At 41.0% G+C, this 13,044-nt stretch overlaps 2 protein-coding genes across 2 annotated transcripts in view; both read left to right on the forward strand.

Moving 5' to 3' along the window:
* The window catches only part of LOC107704838 (AT-rich interactive domain-containing protein 1A-like), a gene marked incomplete at its 3' end in the record, with an annotated part of 31,406 nt that extends 24,479 nt beyond the window's left edge, over positions 1-6,927 (forward strand). Inside the window, exons 5-18 of the mRNA XM_016507861.1 lie at positions 724-931; positions 1,269-1,358; positions 1,467-1,637; positions 2,342-2,666; positions 2,763-2,911; positions 3,024-3,127; positions 3,234-3,443; positions 3,547-3,751; positions 5,336-5,468; positions 5,548-5,711; positions 5,797-5,938; positions 6,038-6,160; positions 6,255-6,351; positions 6,469-6,927. Of these exons, the coding sequence (XP_016363347.1) occupies positions 724-931; positions 1,269-1,358; positions 1,467-1,637; positions 2,342-2,666; positions 2,763-2,911; positions 3,024-3,127; positions 3,234-3,443; positions 3,547-3,751; positions 5,336-5,468; positions 5,548-5,711; positions 5,797-5,938; positions 6,038-6,160; positions 6,255-6,351; positions 6,469-6,927 (2,580 nt within the window). The remainder of the gene's footprint in view (positions 1-723; positions 932-1,268; positions 1,359-1,466; positions 1,638-2,341; positions 2,667-2,762; positions 2,912-3,023; positions 3,128-3,233; positions 3,444-3,546; positions 3,752-5,335; positions 5,469-5,547; positions 5,712-5,796; positions 5,939-6,037; positions 6,161-6,254; positions 6,352-6,468) is intronic.
* Positions 6,928-6,929: 2 nt separating this feature from the next.
* Positions 6,930-7,838, forward strand: LOC107704839 (AT-rich interactive domain-containing protein 1A-like; the record flags this gene model as incomplete). The annotated part of the gene is made up of 1 exon (XM_016507862.1): positions 6,930-7,838. A coding segment is annotated over one exon (909 nt), but the record flags the coding sequence as incomplete, so codon positions are not given.
* Positions 7,839-13,044: the final 5,206 nt, after the last annotated feature.

Below are 13,044 nucleotides of genomic sequence, written 5' to 3' on the forward strand. Positions count from 1 at the left end.
TAATTTATTTTTGTGAGTGAGCTTTTGGCCTTATTTTCAGTACAGAATATCTATCTTGCCTTGGCCTAACAATTAAGCAACGAACCTTATCCAGAGCCTGCAAGACATACTTGTGATTCCAAATGTGGATTTATTTTTTAGAAATATTCTTTAATATCTGTGAAAGCTGAATGTTGCTGATTGGATAGGAAAATGTTAGTAAAATAAAAATAATGCCATGAAGAGTTCTTTGAGACAGCTGACAGCTTCGTTTTTAAATCCCTAGCAGAAATGCTGGAATACCAAATGATAACACCAGCTGAGCTTGTTTTTTTTTCCCGTTTTCTCTTCTATTTGTGTTTTTGTCTTTCTATGGGAACACAGATAATTTTTTCCCAAGTACGTTCATATTTGCAGTGCATGAAATGGAAATAACATGCATTTTCTAAATGAATGTTATTGGTCTTACTGTGACATTTCATTTTTCCAAAAAATTTTTTTTTAATTCATAACATCATAATGAGACTTCTCTCTGGTGACACTTGCCAGACTCCAACCATTTAGTCTGCTTAAACCGGAGCTTGCATTCAGATCTGCCATTCATCTAATTAACCATCATTGGATAGTCTCCGCCCTACTTTTTTTCTTCTTTTCCAAAAAATCAGAGGACAAGATACTACTTCCGCTACATTACGACTTCCATCAGATTTTTCTAACCTTCTCTCTACGGTTCTCTTTGCTTAGGACCTATCCGGTTCAATCGATGACCTGCCTACTGGTACGGAGGGCGCTTTGAGCCCTGGAGTCAGCACATCTGGAGTATCCAGCAGTCAAGGAGAACAGAGCAATCCAGCACAGTCACCCTTCTCCCCTCACACTTCTCCCCCGGTGGGCTCTCCTGCCAGCGCCTCAGCATCTCGTTCTGGGCCACTGTCCCCTGCCACGATGCCAGGTAGGGCTAGTACTCCTTAAATTATTTTTAAATGTGTTCATGCTACTTTATGGGACAGTCATCAGGAAGATGGTTTGGAATGGTTACAAATATTAAATATTAAGAATATTTTGTGGCACCAATTGCAATTTTTTTTTTGAGCATATGGCATGAGTTTGTGGTTTGACTACCAGTTTATCCTCACTAATGGAAGATGGTGGAGTGCTTGAAACATTTAAATTTAAACTATTTTAATTTAAAATCAGTTACTTCAAGTTATAGAATGTGATTATTTTTTACAATTTTTATTTGATTTTTATTTTAGTTTAACCACATTATTTGAATTTCTCATTTTTAGGAAACCAGATGCCTCCCCGCCCTTCAAGTGGACAGTCTGATGGAATGATGCACCCTTCAATGAATCAACCTGGCATTGGCCAAGAAAGAGGTAACTCAGTCTGTATAATTTGAAAAAGACGGGACTTGTTTTCCATCCTGATGCTCTCTTTTTTTATTTATTGTATCAATACATTTAATCTTCTTGTTGTCTGCACAGGATATATGCAGAGAAACCCTCAGATGGCACCCTATGGGTCTCCACAGTCTAGCTCTGCGTTGTCTCCTCGTCAGTCATCTGGAGGCCAGGTGCATGCTGGAATGGTCCCTTATCAGCAGAACAACTCTATGGCAAACTATGGGCCTCAAGGTGGTCAATATGGCCCACAGGGTAAGTGGCTCAGTGGTAACAACTGACTATAATTTAATGCAAAACGCATCTTATTTAGAACAATTAAGAAAAATGTACATTTAAAAAATGGGTCCCTTGTTGAGAGAAGTTACTGTAGTGGAGGTGCAGATATTGGGCTTTTATCTTTCTCTTCTTGCTGTCCCTCCAAATCCTTCTCACTCTCCCTCTTTTTCTCTCTGTGCGACCAGTGGATCACAGTGTGGTTATTTTTAGTCTCAGTGAAAAAAAGGAAGTTGACGTAGCATGGCTCACGTCAGTTGAGCAGCTACAGAGGCTGTGGGTTACAGCAGCGCTACATGCTGCTAAAACACTCAAGGGCCTGGAAGTCTCTTAACAAGCCCACCAATGAGGGAACCATACCCCAAAACATTCGGCCAATGCTAATTGTTAATTGCTAATACTGTTGTGGTGTTCAAACTTTTTGTTTCATTCCCAAATTGTAGTACTGAATAAGATTTCTTATTAAATGTTTTATTTCTCTCTTCAGAAAGATGCAGCATAAGCAATATGCTGTTTTGATTAACTTAACTGCTTTTATTGTTATTGTATAACTATTATTAATATAGCATTATGTAGGTTTGTTTTGCATTTCTATGCATGCATGTATTTTAAAACGGTACTGTACTTTTTTCACAATCGTGGAAACTTTGTATCAAATTACAACTTCCTGTCTTCCTCTTCAGGTTACCCCAGGCAGCCTGGTTACAGTGGCATGCCTAATGCCAATTACCCAGGCCCTGGCATGGGCGGAACCATGAACCCTATGTCTGGACAAGGAGGAGGGCCAATGTTTGCTGGCATGCCGGCTGGAAGGATGCCTCATGGACAGATGGTTGCACGTCCCTATGGCCCCAACATGGGTCCCAACATGAGTCCCAATATGGGTCCTAATGTGGGCAGCATGCCCCCTCAAGTGGGAACTGGGATGTGCCCACCTCCAGGCCTCAACAGAAAGCCACAGGATGCCGCAACAATGCAGCACGGACCCGCCAACTCGATACACAACAGGTACACAAGAACTGAAATACAAATGAAGTTGTGCATTATCATTGTTCTTTCGGGTCCAGTCAGGTAGTTTGAAGTTAAATGTGTTTTGCCTCACAGGCTACCAGGTTTCCCCAATATGTCTCCTGGTCCCGGTATGACGGGCTCAGGACCTCCATATGGCTCTTCCATGAACAACATGCCTGGGATGATGAATACCCAGGGTTCACCCTACCCTATGGGTGGTAACATGGCTAACAACACTAGTGGTAAGATAGTAAAAAATCTGTTTTTGTATGGTACAAAAAAAAAAGAACCTAGCTGAAGTCATTTTTACCTGCCAGGTCACAATCATGGTTAATGTATCTGTTTTTCTCTTAGGCATGTCCCCTGGTCCGGACTTTGGTATGGATGGGAAACTTAACCAAGCCCAGAAAATGAATAACAAAGTTGAGGGGACGCCCAAGACAGAATCAAAATCCAAGGTTTGCTTAACATTTAGATAGAAGTGTAATGTCTTTACAGCAGAAATCAGTCATCCTTTGTTGCACTTCCTGTGTAATTCCTTTTATATAAACTGCTTCTGCCTAGAAGTCAAGTTCCTCCACAACAACCAATGAGAAGATCACTCGGTTGTATGAGCTAGGCCCAGAGCCAGAAAGAAAGATGTGGGTAGACCGTTACTTGGCTTTCATAGAAGAGAAAGCCATGGGCATGAGTAACCTGCCAGCTGTGGGACGTAAGCCCCTTGATCTCTTCCGCCTCTACGTGTCCGTCAAGGAGATTGGAGGTCTTACACAGGTATATGCAAGTTGTCCATACACATTAAGATAATGTTGAAGGTCTCAACTCATTTTCTCTCAAGGGTGTTTGCTTATATCCTTTGGCGTCCTTGTAATTGCAGGTTAATAAGAACAAAAAATGGAGAGAGCTGTCCACAAATCTGAACGTGGGGACCTCCAGCAGTGCTGCCAGCTCTCTGAAAAAGCAGTACATTCAATGTCTGTATGCTTTTGAATGTAAGATTGAGCGTGGAGAAGACCCACCACCTGACATTATGTCTGGAGATAGCAAAAAGAACCAGGCCAAGATTCAGCCTCCCTCCCCAGGTGAGTTCTGGCGTCTTGGATCTTAAAGAGCAGGTCATATGGGTTTTTGAAAAATATCTCTTTTGCAGTTTATAATGTAGCTATCCTTAAATGAAAACACTCTGCAAAGTTGTTAATCAAAAAAGTGCATGATAAATGAAGATATTGTCTCTCAAAAGAGAGAGTCGGTTCTGAATCGCCAAAAACGAGTCGTCATATTTTCGAATCTTTTGCCTGTTACCGGTATACGTCACTGGGTAACACATTTGCATAATCCCCACCTGCCTCAATCTTACTGAAGTAGTTCTGAAAATTTGCTGTGAACCCACTATTTCCTAAGAATGTGTCGATTAATGTAGACTGACGTTGTTCTAATCACTTCGTTTAATAATAAAGAATGTAGTGTAGCACACAGACTTTATAATCACTGTGAAATTGCTGTTTATTTTGCTGCACCGGCAGTTATAGGGTTAATGCGGGAGAGACGAGCGAGTTAGTTAGGCTGGTGCGCCTGTGATACAGCGTGTGGTACAGTCGTTCTTCAAACATTACAGTAGACATATTTTTGTTTACAAACTGTATTGTTTCATCAGTTAGTCACGTTAGCACTCGGCAAACGTATCAACCATTATTGCTTTAAATGTTATTGTTTTAAATGTTCACAGTTTAGCAGCTAAACTTTAGCTGTGGGCACAATTTGCTTGCATAAGTGTTTTTGTATTTTATGTCATTATTATAAGAACGGATTGGAGCACTATATTATTGTTTTATGCAAAGGTGCTTTGTCAATGGTAGCGCTCGCTAACTTGCTCAAGGACTCCTCTCTGTGCGAATCACAGCAGGCTTGGCCAGCTGACCAATCAGAGCAGAGTAGGCTTATGGAAGGGGAGGGGTTTGCTCCGAACTTGCTTGGAACGAATCGTTTAGAAATCATTGGCAAATGACTCTAATATTAAATGTATATTCTGAGAAAATTACAATGTTTTCTGACCTTAGATGCATTTAAACCTGTTGTAGGGGACTCCAACACAATATTAGGACACTTTAAAATACCATATGACCTGCTCTTTAACAATTTTACTGCTGCAACAAAACACCTATTCCAAAATGAAGTAAGGAACGTACGATAATTGTCTTGTTTATATTTTTAAGTTAAACTACAGTTACTGAAGCATCACCGTCATAGGTTTATAATTAATACTGTATGTGCAATTTAAACTCTTTATTTAAAAGCACATATGAAAAAGGCAGAATAAAGATATGTTATAACATTATTGTTTGAACTTATGAATAATTGCATTATCTTTAATGACCAGTTGCAGAAGTCTCAAAGTATAACTTTAAGGGGCCGTGAAACCCTTAAACACATTTTTGCAGATGTTAACAGATCTGTACAGATTGCAGATTGGAGAGTATGTGTGTATATCATTAGATTCTGAGCATTTCTCTGCATTCATGAAAGAGAAAAAAAAGTGTTTCATTAGACTTTAACTGCCCAAGAATTTGGCTTGTGGTACTACTGATGTTGTATTACTTGCATGTAAATATAAGGAACATAGAAGTATAATATTCTCCATCTTGTGTATTTTTTTTTGCATGGCACAGCTGGATCCGGCTCTCTCCAGGGGCCCCAGACGCCACAGTCCACCAGCAGCTCCATGGCAGAAAGCGGAGACTTGAAGCCCCCTACTCCTGTCTCCACCCCACACAGCCAGATGCCCCCAGTGCCAAGTGGCAGGTGAGATTCGCTCACTTGTCTTGCAGTACTGTATGCGTTTTTTGAGTGTGAACCACTCCTTACCTGCCCTGTTTCTTAGGAGCAGTGTGAACCTGCAAGATCCATTTGCTGATGGCGACTTCTCTCGGAGAAACACTATGACGCCCAACTCTGGCTACCAGTCAGGCATGAGCACCCCGGAGATGCCTGGTCGCATGGGACCCTATGAACCCAATAAAGACCACTTCAGTGGTATGCGTAAAGGTTTGTATTGTAGTCATGTAATCATAATCCATTATAGTTCATGATAAGCTACCTGGTGTAATGAGCTGTGTGCTTGTGGTACTAGCTGCAGAACAGTTCATGCCTGGTGGGCAGGGTCCCAACAGCAGTCTCGGTGATCAGTACAACAGGGGACCACCAGGCCCTATGGGAAACATGCCCATGGGCCAGCGGCACCAGTATCCATATGGCCCCGGCTATGACAGGAGGTACACTGAAACTTTACTTTGGGAAGAAACTAATTCCTTTACTTTCATTTGTGTTACGTAAATGATGCAATGAACTCTAACCTCTCCTGTGTTGCGTAGACCAGAGTCAGGGATGGGCCCAGATGGCAGCATGGGTCCTGGAGTGCCACAGCCAAATATGATGACTTCCAATGCCGAATCTGGGATGTACTCACCAAATCGTTACCCTCCACAGCAACAGCGGTCAGTCCACTAGTTGGTTCGTTTTTATGGAGATTGTATTTGTATATCTGCTATATCTAGTTCTCATTTCTCTTGCATATGGTTCTCTGTGCAGGCATGAGTCCTATAGTAATCAGTATCCTGGTCAGGGTGCACCTCCTGGTGGCTCCTATCCGAATCAGCAGCCTGGAATGTACCCACAACAACAATCGGTAAGAAAGCGGTTAATAAAACGATGTGATGTTTTTTTTTCTATTTGACATTGGTATAATGACTAAATGTTACCGAAAGCCTTGTCACATATTTTAAATGTAATCTGTTGCCTTTAGAACTACAAAAGACCAGGTGATGGTGGTTACCCACCAGCTAAACGGCATCACGACGGTGAGATGTTCAGTGGGCCATTCAATGCTCAGCAGCCACCGCCGCAGGCTCCCCCTAGTGGTCCCTCAAGTGGTCAGGAAATGTATAACCAGTATAACAGTTCCTACCCTGGCTCGGACCGTCGTCCACCTGGTCCCCAGAATCAGTTCCCTTTCCCCTTTGGAAGAGATCGTATGCAAGCAGGCACGGGCCCAAACTCCCAGGGTTCTATGCCTCCTCAAATGATGGCCAGTCCAATGCAGTCTGGTCCTGACGGTCCTCAAGGTGGCATGTGGCAGGGCCGAGGTGATATGGGCTACCCCAGTTACCCCAATCGTCAGGGACCTCCTACTGGTCCCGGACAGGGCCCTGGCTACCATGCAATGAATCGATCTGAAGACATGATGCCATCTGAACCACGCATGAATCCGACAGACCTGCTGACTGCTTAGAAACTGCCTCTGAGGGGAATTCACACATAGAGAAAGATGAAGACAAACAAGTAACAGAGACGACAACTTCAGAAAACATCAGGCCAGCACCTCCAAGCCCGTCATTACAGGGTCAGCGCTCCATCGCCGTTTTAGAAGATGAGCCACACAGCAAGGATGAAGCTCCTCTTGTCACGCTCTTAGACTGGCAAGACTCCCTTGCCCGTCGCTGCATCTGTGTCTCCAACATTGTCCGCAGCCTCTCGTTTGTCCCGGGCAATGACTCGGAGATGTCAAAGCATCCAGGGCTGTTGCTACTGCTTGGCCGCCTGTTGCTTCTCCACCATCGTCATCCAGAGCGCAAGCAGGCGCCTTTAACCTACGAGAAAGAAGAGGAGGTGGATGAGAGTCATGGTAGCAAGAAAGACGAGTGGTGGTGGGACTGTTTGGAGGTACTGCGGGAAAATTGCTTGGTCACTCTTGCCAACATTTCAGGCCAGCTTGACTTCTCTGTCTACACTGAGAGCATCTGCCTGCCTCTGCTGGATGGCTTGCTCCATTGGGCCGTTTGTCCTTCAGCGGAAGCCCAAGACCCCTTCCCTAGTCTTGGGCTCAACGGCGCCTTGTCCCCCCAGAGACTAGTCCTGGAGACCCTCTGTAAGCTCAGCATTCAGGACAACAATGTGGACCTCATTCTGGCGACGCCACCTTTTAGTAGATTAGAGAAGCTGTTTGGTAACCTCGTGCATCTAGTTGGAGAGCGAAAGGTGCCTGTTTGTCGGGAGATGGCAGTCGTGCTGCTGGCCAATCTCGCACAGGGTGACAGCCTGACGGCCCGTGCCATTGCGGTACAGAAGGCCAGTGTAGGGAATCTATCTACTGCACATGCAGGGGTCACACTTTGAGCCAACAAGTGTGGACATGATGCGGCGGGCTGCTCGGGCTCTGCTCGCTCTCGCAAAGGTGGAGGAGAACCACTCTGAGTTTACGCTGTATGAATCGCGGCTACTGGACCTTTCTGTCTCCCCGCTCATGAACTCATTGGTGTCCCATGTCATCTGTGATGTACTCTTTTTGATAGGCCAGTCATGACAGCTGTGCGGAGCTGTGGCTCCACCTTCTCTGGTTTTCGTACTTCCCCTTTGCCTGTCCTCCCCATTGGCGAGTGGGGATTGAAAGCAGAGAATATTGACTGTTTCTTGTTTTTTGTTTTGTTTTTTTATTTATGCAAGCCCTTTCATATTACACCCACTGGTCCCCCTTTTCTCTGCGTCTCACTTTGGGAAGGTTGTCACGAATTTGCTGTGGATCATGAACCAGAGCCTCAACACACTGACACAAACTGTAACACTGATGCCAACTAGATGACATGGACAGGGACCCCAACTTTTGTGTCCTTGTCTTAGGGGAAAGTACTTTTTATAATAAAAGAAATAAATGAATAAAATAAATAGCTTGAAAAAAACAAACTATTTACCAAAGTTGCTGTCTTGTTTACAGTGAGTTTTGGGGTTAATTGTTTCTTTGTCCTCCCCAAGAGGGTGCAAATAATACACAGCTCTTGTTCACATTGACAGGTGGACTCTTCATTGTTTGGTGGTTGTATTTTGATGCTACACGGTCAACCTTTCTGGATGCGTGTACAGCAGAAATGAGTTGTCATTTTCTGTACAGTACTCCACAACTGTAAACATACTGCAAACGTACTGCACTGTTCCACATGGGATAAATGTTGGCTCAGTCAGCTTTGTTTTTAAACTGTTAGTTTGCTGGTAAGGAGAATACCCCCCCAAAGTATCAAGGACGTACAACACCCTGACCTCTTCTCTTTAACCCATGATTGTATGAATTGACCCCTATAAAGAAATCAACTCCTAGGACTGGGTTTCAACTTAAGATGCAGCAGAGGCTGTACTGTATATAAGATGTACATTTTCACCTCCTTTTCTCTTTCTCTCCCTCTTGCTTCTTATCCCTTTTTATCTATCAAGAATAAGAGCGGACACTCAAGTTGGGTTAATTGCATCAAAATGCCTAGGTATATAAACTGAACCATCTTTTGGCCTCCACGGTTCCTCCATAGTGCAGCAAACAACTGAAATATTTTTATTTCATCTCCTGGTACAACAAAATAACTCTAGATGAAGAAACACAGTTGAGATATTTTTTTTCTCCAGTGATATGAATTCTGCATATTTGTATTTCAGACTATGTAGCTTAATGTAAATTCCTTGTTTTTTTCCCCTTTTTGGCTCAATGAATTTCATTTATTCACTATGAAATCTTTATACTATATGTTCCACGTGGTAAGAATAAATGTACATTAAATCTTGGTAAGATGTTTGTGGTTATTTTCATTTAGATGATTTAAAAAAAAAAAAAAATCCTAGAATTCTCTTCCTAGAATTCTGTAATTATGAATGGAAGGTTCAATCAGAATGTTTACATTAAAAAAAACTTTTTTTTTTTAATTTGCATGTTAAAAATTAACTCAGTTTGTAAGATTTAATATTACTCTTACACTAGTGCTCAATTATATTTGTCTGCTAAAAATGTTTATCAGTTGAAAAGGCAATGAAAAGATTGATTAAAATATATTTGTCTCCTGACACAACGAAGCTGAAGCAAAATAGAATTATTTTCTGCATTTATAAATTCGAAATAATAACTGAACCTAACTGTTTTAAATGGTGTTGACTGTCCAGGCCATATAGGTATATAGAAGTAATAGAATATAATGTATTGTACAAGTAGGTTTAGATTTCGTAATACCGGTCAAGATATTGGGGCTTTTATTTTGACATTTGTAAAACTGCATGCCGGAAGTGCATGTTGTTAGCGCTGTTGTTCCATTCAGTGGCTTTATGAAATGAATTGGAAAAACGTGAATATAATTTACATTGTTTTATTATTCGTGTGCGGACGCGGGTCTTTGCAGTTGTTACAAACCTCAAGAAAGCATATTGCCCTTTTGCTTCTTTTTGTTTTAATGATGCCTCCCCTATCGTATCTGCTAATTTACTGAGATTAATATGATTACTGTTTTCTTCAAGGGAAATTGTCTATTGTTATTTTCGTTCATGAAAGTTTCTGTTAAATATGTCGCCTTCAAACACTTGTATAAACGAAGACGTGTGGACAGTTGTACGGTTTGCGACGTTCACGCGACTGCTTTCCCTTGTTTTACAGGTAAGCAATTGAAATACACAAACGACTAAAATAGCCTAAAATGATGTATTTGTACTTTGTATTTTGACGTCTGCCTAAAATACTTGCCATAGACGTAGAACTCCATAAAATCAGTACTGGCCGTAGTTGCAAATTTGAGATCAGAGTGACACCTACCGCACAAACTGTAAACAATGCACATGACAAATTACTGTCTGTTTTGTGCACTTTTGAAGGCTGTGCTGAATGCAGTGATTCCAGACCATGTGGCAGATGCCTTCAGCCCTCCACGATCAGAGACCCCTCTCCTGCTGGACCCCGTCATCGAAACATTATTTGGTGGCCTTAGTCGCTGGGATGCAGAGCATTTCCTCTTCATTGCAGAACGTGGCTACTTGTATGAACATAACTTTGCATTCTTTCCATTGTTTCCTCTCATCCTGCGATTCCTGGCCACCACTGTCCTGTGGCCCTTGTGTGGATTTCTCACATTGCATGGCCGTTTACTTTTAGCTGTGGCTATAGGGAATAGCATTCTCTTTGTCCTAAGTGCTGTGGCACTATACAGACTGAGTCATTTGGTGCTGCAAGACCGAAAACTTGCCCTTGTTGCAGTCTTAATGTACTGTCTGACACCAGCTAATGTTTTTATGATTGCAGGCTATTCAGAGACTCTCTTTGCAGCACTTACCTTTGCAGGTCTCTGGCTACTAGAGACAAGATTCACAATTGGAGCTTGCCTTCTGCTTGGGTTTGCTACTGGTGCTCGTGCCAATGGACTTGTGAATGCTGGATTTTTGCTGTACCTCAGTTTGCAATTGGGTCTTGCCTGTGTACGGGCTCTTAGCAGAGGAGCAGAGGGCTTTCAGTATCATCACTATGTCTGGGAACTTATTCGTTTTGTTCTCACAGGAGCATTTTATGCAGCTCTCGTGGCACTACCTTTTTGTTTGTTTCAGGTTTATGGCTACCAAACATTTTGTCATCCGACTGCTACTCAAGTTCCTCCTGTGCTGCTTAATCTGGCCCGGGACAAAGGATACCGTGTGGCTGATGCAGCATCTCCAACACCAAGATGGTGCCAGTGGCAAATTCCAGTTTTGTACTCGTACATACAGGATGTCTATTGGGATGTGGGCTTCCTGCGATACTTTCAGTGGAAGCAGATACCCAACTTTATCTTAGCGCTGCCTGTTGCAACTCTGGGATTCATAGCCTCATATATGTACGTAATGGCCAACCCAGTGCTTTGTATGTATTTGGGGTTGGGAGACAGAGGAAAAGACAGAAAAATGAATGGTCTCTGTAACCCAAGAGTGTTTGTTTACATCGTGCACAGTTCTGTCCTGCTTCTGTTTGGAATATTCTGCATGCATGTGCAGGTAAGACTATTATAATTGATTATTATCATGTGATATATGTAGTGTATATGCTCAACATGCCTTTTTTATATTATGTCCTCTCAGGTGTTGACACGCTTTCTTGCTTCCTCCTCGCCTGTTCTCTACTGGATAAGTGCCCACCTGCTTTTTCAGTATGAACCTCTGCTGCAAGATGAAAAGCTGTTCAGATCAGACCAAATACAACAGCAAAAGGATCACAAACCTGGCTTTGGTTTTATGGGCATGTGGAGAAATAATGAAGTTGTTTACCTCTTGATGCACTGGCAGACTTGCTCCATTTATACACGATGCATACTGGGGTATTTCATATCATATTGGTTTTTAGGTCTGGCTCTGCACTGTAATTTCTTTCCCTGGACGTAATAACTTTGTGGGTTTACTTGTTTCAGTCTTCATAACATTCCTGTTGCATAATATTCTGTTTGACAAATATTGTTGTAATCAATGCATTTTATTATTATAAGATGATTTCTGGTATTTTTTAAAATTGAAATAGTATTGAATAAATATCATTATTGGAACATTTAAAAATTATTTCTGTATTTATTTTTTTTATCTCTTATCAAATGAAACTTGCTAAAGCCCAGCTATACACTACTGTTCGAAAGTTTAGAGTCTGTTTTTTTTTTTTTTTTTTTAAATAGTAATAGAAATAATAGAAATAAATGATTACATTTATTCAAAAAGCACATCAAATTGATCAAAAGTGAAAATAAAGATATTTTAATGTTACAAATGATTTTTATTTCAATTAAATGCTGTTCTTGTGATCTTTTGATCTATTAATCAAAGAATCCTAAGAAATGTAGTATGGATTCCACAAAAATATAACGCAGCACAACCGATTGTAACAAATAATAAGAAATGTTTCTTGAGAACCAGTATTTTAGAATGATCTCTGAAGGATCATGTGACGCTGGAGACGGGAATAAATTATATTTTAAAATAGAAAACAGTATTTTGAAATTGTAATATTTCATAATATTACAGTTTTTACTTTGATCAAATAAATGCAGACTTGGTGAGCAAAAATGACTTCTGATTTGTCTTTTTTTCTAAATCTTACCGACTTAAAACTTTTGAAAGGTAATGTATGCTTTGTTTGAGTGCGAACTTATTTTTGAAATGACCTGTAAACATGTCAGGGATTCATGATTTGGTCTGCAGCAAGGCCACTGCAGTTTGTAAAATAAAAGGCGCTTACCGAGGCATGGGTTGCACATGGTGTTATATCACCATCTAGTGGTTCCAAAGAGCTATAAGCGGTCTGTTGATATAATATGATAGTTCCAGTGTTAGTTTAGTATTATTTATATACTCTTATAAAAGCTATTGATATTTTGAATTAGCTTTTTTATTTTAAGTTTTAGTGATTTTGTTATGTGCTTTTGTCATTTTCATTATCATCATTTTAAAGAAATGTCTATTTAGCTTTATTTTTATTAGCCTTATAATTTTAGTGCTTAAACCTACTTATTTTCAGTTAGTTGCCAAGATAATATTTCAAATTTATGAAGTTTAAGATTTTAATCAAATATTT

This window comes from Sinocyclocheilus anshuiensis, unplaced genomic scaffold, assembly GCF_001515605.1.
Source record: "Sinocyclocheilus anshuiensis isolate Anshui unplaced genomic scaffold, SAMN03320099.WGS_v1.1 scaffold702, whole genome shotgun sequence".
In the NCBI taxonomy this organism is placed as follows: Eukaryota; Metazoa; Chordata; class Actinopteri; order Cypriniformes; family Cyprinidae; genus Sinocyclocheilus; species Sinocyclocheilus anshuiensis.